Source organism: Mesoplodon bidens (genome assembly GCF_964165515.1).
Source record: "Mesoplodon bidens genome assembly, chromosome: 3".
Taxonomy (NCBI): domain Eukaryota; kingdom Metazoa; phylum Chordata; class Mammalia; order Artiodactyla; family Ziphiidae; genus Mesoplodon; species Mesoplodon bidens.
Window position 1 is genome coordinate 155321467 of NC_138178.1, and position 12590 is coordinate 155334056.

General features: G+C 38.8%; 1 protein-coding gene across 18 annotated transcripts in view; it reads left to right on the plus strand.

Moving 5' to 3' along the window:
• Window positions 1-12590, plus strand: part of NRXN3 (neurexin 3) — a gene marked incomplete at both ends in the record, with an annotated part of 1611783 nt that overhangs the window by 1419835 nt on the left and 179358 nt on the right. For all 18 annotated transcript variants that reach the window (XM_081229994.1, XM_081230007.1, XM_081230004.1 and 15 more), the window contains one exon: window positions 1589-1760. In XM_081229994.1, coding sequence (XP_081086120.1) covers window positions 1589-1760 — 172 coding nt within the window. The remainder of the gene's footprint in view (window positions 1-1588; window positions 1761-12590) is intronic.

Sequence of the window (12590 nt, forward strand, 5' to 3'; positions counted from 1 at the left end):
CAGCCTCTTTTGATCAGCCTAGATTCCTACTTTTTACGATTAAGGCTCCTAGGTACTTATTCATTCTTTTATTGGGCACAAGATGTGTTCACATAACTAAAGGAAAATTGGCTAGTTAAGGAAAGCCTGTCTTTTGGGAAAAAAAGTGAAGTCTAGCAAACTCTATGGAAACCAGTACCTAAAATCTCACCAGAAGTCTCAATTTATTGACTTTAAGCATAGTGAGTGCTTAATAAATAGGGTATTTATATATTGAATGAATGAATGAATGAACCAAAATTACTAAACTTGAGATTCAGTGAAATCTTTCCTATGTCTTGGTGTGTGTGGATTCTGGACTTCTTTTTCCATATCCTTCTCCTTCCTTTCCTCCTCCACTTCCTCCTTCTCCTTCTTCTTGAATAGAAGGAAATAGAGGATAACAGAGACTATGTGGACAAATATTGTGACTTAGTCTTGTAGAACATCAGAATCACACCTAAATTTTATTGTTTTTGAAAGTCCAACGGACTGTTTGCCAATAAGCCAGACTATTAGAGAAATGGAGAAAGATGTTTCTTTTCTCTCCTTGCCCATTTCCTCCTGACACCCTGCATGCTGATACCTTTCCGAGAGGTTGCGAGAGACTGATTATATCTGATCCGTGAGGTTACTTTCATTTTGTGTCTTCTTCCGAATACTAATTCCAACTCTTAGTCATAGGTTATTAAAGGAGTAGAGTAAGAGTTGTAATAACATTGTTATTTATATTTCAGTGGTTCTGGGCACTTCCCAGGAGGTGGATGATGTCACCACCACCACCACCACCATCACCACAATCATCACCTTCATTGCCCTAATGTTACTCCTCTGGAATTCATTGTGTTTTCCCTCCCAAAAGTCTATGTAGGGCCACAGAGGTTCTCTTCTGCTGTGTAACATAAAGCTATAGCCCTGAATATTACCTCCTTCTTTGGCTGAACCTTAGGAATAGGGCTACAAGGGTGGGAAGGGTGCCAGCATCTGACTTGGAAAACCTCAGTTCAGTTTCACTGGGCCCCACTGAGGATACATTTCCTATGTTCTGTATACCTACAGAAAGTATCACCAAGAGTCAGTCTATAGCGCTAGCTCCTATGGTTTTGGTTCCTCATCATTCTGTACGCCTCCTCTTGGCCTTGGTTGCCCCCCAGAGTGCAAGCAGGCTTGCATTTCCTTTTTAATCCTAAATCTGAATTGTGAAGTAACCTACAATTCAGTGTCTGATTAGCCTCTTCTAGAAAACATGCCTAATTCATCTCACAGAACCTTGCAGTGTCATTACTCACTTGTTAGGTAGTTCTGTGGTTCCAGCTTTGATATCTGTTGAGGGCAATCAAATGATGTAACCTGTGCAGTGCAGCCTCTGAGAGCAATGTGGGTGGTTTTGTACCATTGGCTTTTATGTTCAGGATGAAAGCCCATGGAGAAATGTAGGATACTATTATTAACTTCAAGCTGACAGCTCTCTCTGGGTACCTACGGATTCATTGTTAGTTGGAGGATCCACTTGAAAGGGAGAAAACCTTGTGGTTAGTGATAACTTGCCTTTTGTGTCTCTTTATTATAGGAACAGGGGAAAATTGGAGTTGTCTTCAATATTGGCACAGTTGACATCTCCATCAAAGAGGACAGGACCCCGGTAAATGATGGCAAATACCACGTGGTGCGCTTTACCAGGAACGGCGGCAATGCCACGCTTCAGGTGGACAACTGGCCAGTGAATGAGCATTATCCCACAGGTACATGTTTTACTCTCAATGCCCAGACTCTCTTTTGTTCTCCCATTCTTACTTCTAACTGGTGATTTTCTCATGACTGTCACCAAATCATTAAAACACTGAATATTAAGCACACATTCATATTTTTTGGATGAAAAAATAAGTTATTTCTTTCGGACTTGGTCCAGTACAGGGAGCTTCTGGAGACTTACTAACTATGCACTGAATACTTCTTTTGTCCATCTGATTAATACTGCTGACTGGCTCATACCAAATACAATGATTATGGATTTTCCGGGGCACTGCAAATGACGAGCAATAGAGGGAAGGGTACACCATCTCTAAAATAAACTATTGTCAGTAATCATGGAATAATCAATATGAGATCTGGGCTTTGTGGTGCCATTTAGTCAGGTGTGATTGAACATATAGATGGCCAGAGATGGCAGAAAGACTGTGAAAGGAAGTTTACTAAACTTGAGATGATGAACATCAAGTCAGGGTAACAATGAGAGAAAAACTAAGGACGGAATTCCATTCATTTCGTTGACTTTGCCAGTGTTTGCTCCCTCACTTCCACTAGCCTGCCTTGATTTTCAGAGGTTGGTCCTAGTAGGCATTTTAATAGCAGGCATGCTGGTGTGGGAGGGAGAGGGGTTAATCATCTGTTTAAATTTTATAGTCAAGGAGCATTCGCCAACAAACTCCCAGAGCCAGATGGCCAAATCAAGGATGATGGGGGGAAAGGTTGCCTTCTTTAAAAAGATCATTCAAATAATCCCTTAGCTTTCCCTCTCATCTCTCACTTCTACCAGGAAAGAGCCCTGAACCCTGATCATAAAAGTGCCAGGAATGGAAGGGAAAATACTTTGACTAAAGACCTTTGCTCCATCATGCCAAATGTGGGCATTTATGCTATGTCTAACTCTCTATCTCCTACACTCCAACTGCCCATCATTTTCTCACTGTTATCTTCTTACTTCCTTTATAGTGAGGTGAGCACAGAGGTAAGGAAGCCGGAAGCACATTTCCAGAAATGTAAGAGCCCTTTAGCTAATAATCATCACACTTGAGAGAAATATGTAAATTTGCCTATTTGTGGCCCAAGAATGTTGAATGACTTGAAGGCTGTGATTATTTTTTCATACCTAAGTTAGCATTACTTTTCTTTAAATGCCAAGTAGAAGTAACTGTGCTACTGGGTTTTTCCTCTATTAGCCAGGGTCTTCCTATGTCTGCTTTAAGAATTATGGGAGCATTCACAAAGAGCATACAAGACCCCCAAAATACTAAAGCAAAAAGCCCCACCCACTCATTTATCTATCATCTCAGTCTCTGTACCATATCCAGCTCAGTCTCTGCTGGGAGTCTTTTGACATACTACTCTTAGCACTTCTTAGATTAAGGCACAGAAATGACCATATGCATTTATCTTTGAGCCTTTGAAGAAAGCCAGAGGTGTTAGCAGCTACTGTGTATTCTCATCATCATCCAAATGCACTAGACACTAATAGACCTGATTTTTTAAATGCTTCTTAAACTCTGGGGGATGAGCGATGGGAAGAATTGAAATAGCCTAAAATCTTAAAAACTGTTAATTTGTTCATAAGAAAAATCAATCCCTCTCTATGCATATTATCATTGGCCCTGATACTGTTGCTGTAGGGTCTGTTGTGTTTCTATTAGGAATTTCAAAGATTCTAAATTGATGCTAACCACTTGCCCTGAGCCAATATAGAATTCTGAGTTTGCTGCCAGCAATGAGAAGGCTCTTTAATGGTCATTTTTAAAACCACATATATGTAGGAAAACCAGTGACCCTTGCTGTGTGCCTATCTCTTTGTATGTTTAGTTCCAAATTACGAGTTGCTTCCTATGTTTTCAAAACAGAACAAACCTTTCTTTAATGGCATTGCTTCCCACTGAAAATCATTATTTGTAACTGTTGGTAACTGTCATTTGGTAATAATATGTGTTATTATTACAGGACATGATACAGTAAAGCAGTTATAAGTATGGGCTTTGGAGTCAACTGGCTAGAGTTGGGACCTTGGTGCCATTAGCTATAATTCTGAGGCCCACTAGATTAAGACCTTGAAAGCCCTAAGCACTAAAATGTTTGGTGCATGTCCCCACACATAATTCAAAATATAACAACTATAAACTAAGTGTAAGAATTTCTAACAGTTCTGACTTTTCTTCTCTGATGATCACTATAATGCTTTCAAAATATAGCAGATTCTTTCTCCCCACATTCTCATTTGTTACTCTCTCTGCTTTCTTGGTTCTCTAGGTAAGTGCTTATTCCTCCTATTTGGTGATCCAGTTCCAAACCTTAGGCAAGCTATTGAACCTCCCAAGTCTCTGTTTCCAAGTCTATACAATGGGATGATGATAATACTTACTTTCTAGGGCTAATGTGAATAAGCATGTAAAATACCCAACATAATACTGGGTCAGTTAAGTCAATACTCAATGAATGTTAGCTATGAGGATTACCAAACATTTGAGTAGCATTTTTTGCTATTATGTATTCACTCATAGAGACTACTTCATTTTGACTATTAAATAGCCTGTAAATTAGGTAGGGTAGGTACTTTTATTCTCCATTTCAAATTTAAAATGAGACCCAGGGAGATATTGTGTTTTTTCTGTGAGAGAATAGTCATGAGAGAATAGTAAATGAGGAACAGAACTAGGACCAGATTCTCCTGTTCCCAGCTGAGCACAATTTCCAATATTGCTCCCATAGCAAATTGGGGGATATTTTGAAAGATGAATAGATAGAAATGAGCATCTTTCTTGTGTCATCTTAGATTTATTCCTTTTCTTAAAGTATCATGTTATAAAGGTCAGTACCAGTAACCACACAAAGGTAGTTATTGTGAGATGGGGAGTCGAAAATCCTCTTTTAAAAAACAAAAGTTTTCTTAGCTGTGCTAAAAGACTCATTTGTAATGAGATGAAGCTGTCCTCCTAACAACGATGGCAATGTGCTTCCATGAAGCAACTCAAAGAATACTGAGTATTTAAAGGAGCTGTCACCTTACTCCATTGCCTAGGTTGGAAAATGGCTTTGGGAAGTCCAACATTCTAGTTGGACTAGGACTTCCTAGGAGTGGCTCACCTTTTCAGCTTTGGATACCTTATTTTCTCTCCCACCTGCTTCCCTGTGCTACGGAAAGGATCCATTCTGGTAAATTTAAAGCTCCATTAGAGCAATCTGGCAATATTTATTTAATTTATTTTAAACCATAAGATCAAAATAACCTCTGTATCTAGGTATCAAAGAATAAAGCCACCTGGTCATGCAATCTTGACACAGTTGCTGCAAAAATGATGTATCCATTCTTTTTCCAAGCCATTCTGTTTTATCAATAGTGATAAGTCTATAAACCAGCAAGAGAAGTTCAGTTTGTGCTACTTGTGTATAGCTAATGTTTAAACAGTAGAGAAGTATAACTCCTACAGAATATTCACTTACGTCATCTCATTCGGAAGGCATGCTCTCAGGAAACGGTGTCTGCTCTCCAGGTCCCTGTGCACCAGGATGAGTGGGTCAACTCCAGAACCTTCTCATGCTCATTTATAGGATTTTATGTGGCTCTACTGAAACATCCCACTGTGAAGTATTTAGAAACCAGCTGGGCCCATGGCATGTAGCATTGGCTTTTTGTGAATCAGGAAGGATCTAAGATGGAAATAGTTCTATAGCCATCAGAATCTTGTATCACTTAATTCTGGGAGATACAACTCAAAAGCAGCTTCTTACTTTGAACCTGAAAATAGAAAGGCTAAGGAACAGGAGAGGGAAATAAAAGAAGAATCAGCCCAGAGTTATCATCCAGGCACTGACAAATGTTCCTTATAAAGCCTCTAATTGCTGTCTTGACACAATGCAGTGGAGGGGACAAGAGAGGGCAGGTGAACGGTGAGTTGAGCATGAGGAATTAATTTTAGCCCCAGCTCTAGGTCCCCTGGGAGGCTGAGCTGACTGGTACTGTTAAAGATCCTCTCTCTACTGTGAATAGGTGACTGGTTATGTCATCAGGACTTTCAGAACACTGAACATGGCACAGGAAGGGGCTTTTTAGGTCAGAGCCAGGCTTCCTGGAAAATGAAGACTGATAAGCAGCTTCAATGTGTAAGACTTTCCATCTTCCCATGGCAGGTGGTGCTGAGGAGAGCGGAGTCTCAATGTTTTTTTCCCTTTTCCTTGATACCGCACACTAAGTTCATGGAAGTGCTCTTGATTTGTTTCCCTTTCCTCAGTCAGTAAAATGTCCACTGATGACCTATGCTTCCATCCTGCTTGACCACCCAACTCAGATCATGGAAAAGACGTAGATGTGGCTCCCCTTCAAGGACACTGCATGGGAAAACTCTTTCTTTATATTTGAATGTTTCAAATTCCAAAGAACATTTTCTTTATAGGGATTGAAAGTAAAAACATTTCTATAGCGCTTACTGATGCTATAAGTGCCTTCATACGCGTTACTGCATATGTGCTTCACTCCCTCTTGTGAGGGTACTTGGTTTGGTATTATTACCACCATACTCATATTAAGGTTACATTGTTGAGGCTCTGAGAGTCAAAATAACTTACCCGATATCACACAGCTGAGGGGCAGACTCGGGATTCCTATCCTGATACTCAGATTGCACCCCCTCAAATTTCTTTCTCATTTTCCTATCTCCTATCAAGTTAATTGATACTGACACTAGGTTATTAGTTTTGTTGTTTTTTCCATTAAAGTATTCTCAAATAGAAGTCCTTGCCTGGACTCGTTTAGTTAGTAGCGTTCCTCAGCCTTGGTGCTATTGAGATTTGGGGCTGGATAATTCTTTGCTTGGCGGGGGGGGGTCTGACCTGTGCATTGTAGGATGTTTGTCAGGATCCGTAATTTCCACCCCCTTGATGCCAGTAGCGTCTCCACAAATGCCAACTGTCTGCTGGGGGGCAAAACTTCCCCCATTTGAGAATTACCGAGTTAAAGAAAGTCTCCAACATATTTTATTTCAAATGCTTATTATCCTTTCATTGTTTAGACAGTATGCATGGGGGTAAGAGAGATTTTTTTTGTTCACATCTCATCCTAGATTATTGAGACTTTGAAGGGTTAAAAACAAGTCTGTGTACTTGACATAATGCTGAAATTTCTCAGGCCTTGGGTTTTCATTAATTCCTAACCAGGAGGTTTTCTTTCCTTTTCTTTCATCTTTGCCTGCAAACATTTGAGGCCTTGCCAGATTTGAAGCACACATTAAAATAAGCCCCATCTACCTGCTCATTCATCTGTTCAGGACTAGTGTTACTTTCAGTTCAACTGCAAAAAAAACATAGATAGTGAAGTCCTGCAAAGGGAATAAGAAGCATAAATACAACCAAAAGGGAAAGCCATATTTGAGCATGGTTTTAAGACTGTAGTGATATAGCATCAACTAGAGAGAGGCTTACTTAATGAATGTGTTTGAACATTGCTAAGTACATTTTAAAACCATCTTGCAATAAGTTCTTCAAACAGTTGGTCACAAAATGTATCAATTAATCAATCAAACCAGTACATGCTAAATACTTGCATTGCTAAATAGTCATTTTTTTCCAATTTGTCATCAACGAATTAGGACTCACAGGTAGGTGAGTTTCCATTTCCAAGGGACTTTTAACTTGCTATGGTTGGTGGTGTGTGTGTGTGTGTGTGTGTGTGTGTAAAAAGCAGCATCCTTTAACCTGGCTGCCAATGAGATTCTCCTGGGAATTAAAAAAAAAAATCTGTGGATGCTCAGGCCCCAGTCCCAGGTAATCAAATTTAATTGGTCTGGGGTGTGGCCCATGTATCAGCAGCTTCAGTATCACCTGGGAGGTTGTTAAAAATGCAGAACCTTGGGCCACACCCCAAACCTACTGAATTAGAATCTGAATTTAACAAGGTCCCCAGGTGACTCATGTGCACAGTAAAATTTGAGAAGCACTGGTCCAGACATCAGTATTTTTAGGGAGCTCCCAAGGTGATTCTATATGCAGCTAGGTTTGAGAATCACTGATATTTAGAAAGCTAAAAATGTCTCTTTTTCTTCATTCAGACTGCGTGCTGGTGCTGTTCAATATGGTAGCCACTAACCACACGTAGCCACACTTGCGATGTGACTGGTATGACTGAGGCCCTGAAGGTTTACTTTTATTGTGCAATTATTATGTCCTAGGCACTGAGGGATTTAAATACATGTTTCACTCAATCCTCAGGCTGACACTATGAGGCTAGTGGCTGATGGCTGGTATTGGACGGTGTAGGACTAGGATATACTGTCTCTTATTTCCTTCTATCTGTTTTACATAATGTAAATCTTCATTTATACCATTAATAAAATAATGGGCATTTACCTTCATACACCTTCTGAACTCATCTAATGTGTTTTGTCTTTACACAGTCACTGGGATAATAACTCCACTCAATTCATGGGGTTGTTGTCCCAGAGATGTAGAAAATGGAGATGCCACCATCTCTCGGCCACACTCATCCAGATGGTGATGGCTGCTCTTGGTTGAGCATTTACTACATACTCTGTACTTTATGTTCAATATCTTATTTAGCCTTAATGTAACACTAGAGGTCAATGTTAGTACTATCCCCATTTTATAGACTAAGAACAGTTCCAAGAGCTCAGGTACTTACCTGGCTCACAGCGTAAGTGGAAACGCTGGTACTCCAGCCCAAGACCACCTGACTTGAGAGTTCTAGTTTTTCATCACACTCTGATCCTTCCAGGGATTCACTTTGATACCGTAGAACACTCGCAAGCCCCAGGAATTCTGGTCTTATCCCAAGTCTTGACAATTTAGAATTTTTCTCTCAAGTTAAATTTTCAACTTCTGCCAAGTTAGAAGTCAGCCCTAACCTGGGCATTTATGACATTTGCCTTCCTCTACACCATTGCTCAGGCCTTGGGGACTTGGAGCGTCTTTCCTTTCATGATCCCATTTTACCTTCTAGCAACATATCTAAGCGGACAGGAAGAGCTTTATTAAATTATTCAATGAAAGTCTATTTTACTGTTTCATGGTCTTACTTGGAGAAAGAGAGAGTGGTGAGAGAGTGCTTAGTATTTTTTTCTTTAATTTTTGTTTTATCAGAAAAACCTCCTTTCTCTTCTGTGAATTCCCAGCTACAAGATAAATAGCCTTGTATCTTACAAGTTAAATACAATTACTGTTATCAAACCTAGAGCCTTTCTCTCCCTGTAAATGTCTCTTAGAAGCTGATAAGAGTTTCAAGGCAAACTGTGGGCTTCTGCCTAATGCTAAAATTAAACATAATCACCCAGAAGACAAAAAAACAAGGATGTGTACATAGATGTATGTAACATATATTAACGTATATTCACATATGATTACATATATACTTAATCATCCTATGGAAGAGAAGAACATTTCTGATAGACACAGCCACATAGCACGTGAGCACATGGACACATGGCATATGCTCCTGAGACATTAAGCTAACACATGACTCAAGGTTATTTATAAAATAATTAAATAGCACACAAAGGAGCTTGTCATAATGATGACACTATCTACCAGATAATATGATAGCAATTATAGTAACTAAAGAGATTTATCCAGAATTCATTTGTGAACAGGGCAGTCCTTTTGATCTAGAGGGCGGTTGAGCAAAAGAGTAATTTTCCTGGAAAATTCTGTAAGACTTTATAAGATGCACACCTTAGTTTTAAGTGCTGGTTTATGTTTTTCTCATCTTCAGTAGACTGTCTTTGGATTTAAAGAAATTGGATTTTACTAATTAAAATGTGCACGATAATTGTTTATTTACCCATAAGTTAAATATTATACGTATTATAGTCCAGGGACTCAATGAAATAAGTTATGAGAAATTTGAGGGTCACTTCTAGGCGCTATTTAAGTAAGGATGTAACAAAAAAGATTTCTTAATTTCTATGAACAGTGAGTACATTTTTATTAAACCAAATCCATGGAATGATACTTTGAAGATTAGAATTACAGTATGGTCACAATGTTATGTGATTTTCAAATTTTATTTGAGATAGTGTGACATAAAAATACTAATAACATCTTACTCCTTGCAAGGTCTTTATGATAAGAATTCTTCCGAATTAAAACAGTCATCAAATATTGCATAATTTCAAAGCTGGGCTAAGTGAATTACAAGCTTTATTTGTCCTATTGTCACAGAGAAGCTCCAGTTTAAGTAGTTAAATGAAATTATGGCCTTCAGAATTTGTCCTTAATTATGAAAACCTAGAATTATTATCCTAACCTAAAACACAATTACCCTATAATGTTTTCTCTCTGCCCCAGTTATGTGGGCAGCAAATGTCCTAACACACACCCAAGAGTATAGTTTTATTTATAGGAAAACTTCCCAATTTTCAGTCTCTTCAATTTAAGCTTTGCACAAGTTTGCAGGGTCCCTGTAGTTATTTAAAGCCTAAAAAAGAATGTTTAGCTTCTTCGAGGAAAATAGTAAATAAATAGCCAATAATAGTAATATATATTCACATACAGTATGTCGTTTATAATTCTATAAAGCACAGAGGGTAATGAAAGGCACTCTAAACTGTAAATCATCAAATCGATTGTAATCATATTGCAGCTCATCTCAAAGAGATAAAGACCTTTCACTCCTCTGAAATCCCTGTCAATACCCCAGCAGGCTAAAGAAAGGGGAAAGGAGGGTCAGAGGAAGAAGGACAGATGAGTCAAGGTTAAAGAGGCACTTTTAATCTTCAATTCATGGAGTTAACGTGGATTGGATTAGATTCCCAGTGATAGTTACAGTTTGCACCATGAGGTGCATTTCTTTTCCACATGGTAGTTTTATAGCTTTACCGTAAGTCCCTGACACTGTGATGGCCTGGTTGGAGGGATCTGACAAATGCCAATGATGGATATGCAGTGCTGCATAAGAACACTTGGGGACCACGTACAGAATTAGAAAATGACAGTTTAAGTCAAAAGCTAAAGGTTATAGCAAAACAAATTAAGTAAGTAAGTGAATAATGAGCCAGAAAAAATTTTTATATTGCATTTTCAAATAGCAGAAACACTTCAAACGTCTTTTTATTAACTAATGTTGCCTTTTATATAAAAAAAGATGTTGCTAATCCCCCTCCTCATCAGTGGAGTGGGTTTGAGTGGAGTGGTCTCCTTATTCATTCATTCATTCACCATTCAACAAATATTTATTCAAAGTCTACTTTACATGCGAATCCAAGCTAGGTGATGGCCATACAATGGGAAATAAAACAAAACCCCTGCCCTCAAGGATTTTATAGTCTAGTGGAAGAGGAATGCATGTACCCAAGCAAGATAATCTTAATACTAAATTTGATTGTGCAGTTATTCAGTCTCAGGCACTGAACTGGGTTCTTATATTAAATCTTCACAGTAGCCCTAAGAGGTAGAGACTATTTTTGTCATCATTTTACAGATAGGAATATGGAGGTTTATGACATTAACTCCTAGGGTCATAAACTAGTACTTAAAGACCTGGAACTCAAGACTGTATCTCTTAGAAGGCAAACTTAATGCTTCTATGCACTATACTACATTGTACCTGCAGTTCCAAAGAGTGCAACAGGGTGCTATCAGGTGAGATCTGGGCTCAGTGGCACACGTAAGTGTCTGATGGAGCCTGAGGACCAGACAAGGGTGGGCATAGGATGGAATTTGGGCTGTAACCTTGGGCTCTCTAGGACAATGCTAACAAATTCTGTTCCCCTACCTAGACATACACAAGCATAAACTGTGACCTGACCTACACCTTTCACACCGAGGGAACTAATGGGCAGGCATTGTGCATAGATTGTTTCACTTAGTGTAATCTGTCCAATGATTGCAAGAGAGAAATATTAATCTCCCTCTTTTACAGATGAATAAACCAAGGCTCAAGGAGTTTAAGCATATTTGCTGCAGTCACAGGGCCATAAAGTGTCAACACTGGGATTCCACACAGATTTGTTTGTTCCTACACTCCTCTTCCTTTCTAATACCCTACTTTTCCATCTGTTTCCCAGGAGCATTCCAGTGTGCACTGTATATGGAGCTCAAATTCATTTGGTTGACAGATGTACATTCACATGCAAATTTACTATTGTTTCTCACATCCCGGTGCATGCAGTACACTCTGTAATCACATTATTAAACATTTACTAGAAATGTGCTTCTGCCCGATGCACAATTGCCAGTCTCAATGTTTAATTAAACTCGATTTGTCTTCATTTTAATCACATCATAGAAATGTCATTTTCTCAGAGTTCAATGGTGAAATCTTCATTCCAAATGCCTACCAGTGTTTCAGAGCTGTATATCCTGGAGAAGGGAATGAGGAGATACCAAAATATCCTTGCATAAAGGATTTTAAGGGAATAATATTAGTTAATAATAGATAATACTGACATAGTACTTATTCTGTGCCAGGTTCATGGATTATCATATTGAATCCTTCTTACAGCATCCTGGAAAAGGATTCTGTTATTATTCCCATTTTAGAGATTAGGAAACTGAGTCTCAGAGCTGTTAAGTAACATACTCTCCAGTATCATACAACTAGTAGGTGATAGGGCCAACTTGGATTTGAATATAGGCATGGAGACCCTGATACCTTTATTTAGAGAAACTTTTTCTGCAAAAGGCCAAATAATGAATATTATTGTCTTTGCAAGCCATAAGGTCTTTGTTGCAGCTATTTAACGCTGCTGTTACAGTACAGAACCAATCATAGACAATTCATAAATGAATAGACATGGCTGTGTTCTAATAAAACAATATACAAAAACAAGCTGTGAAGAGCCAGATTTGCTACTCCTTTGTAG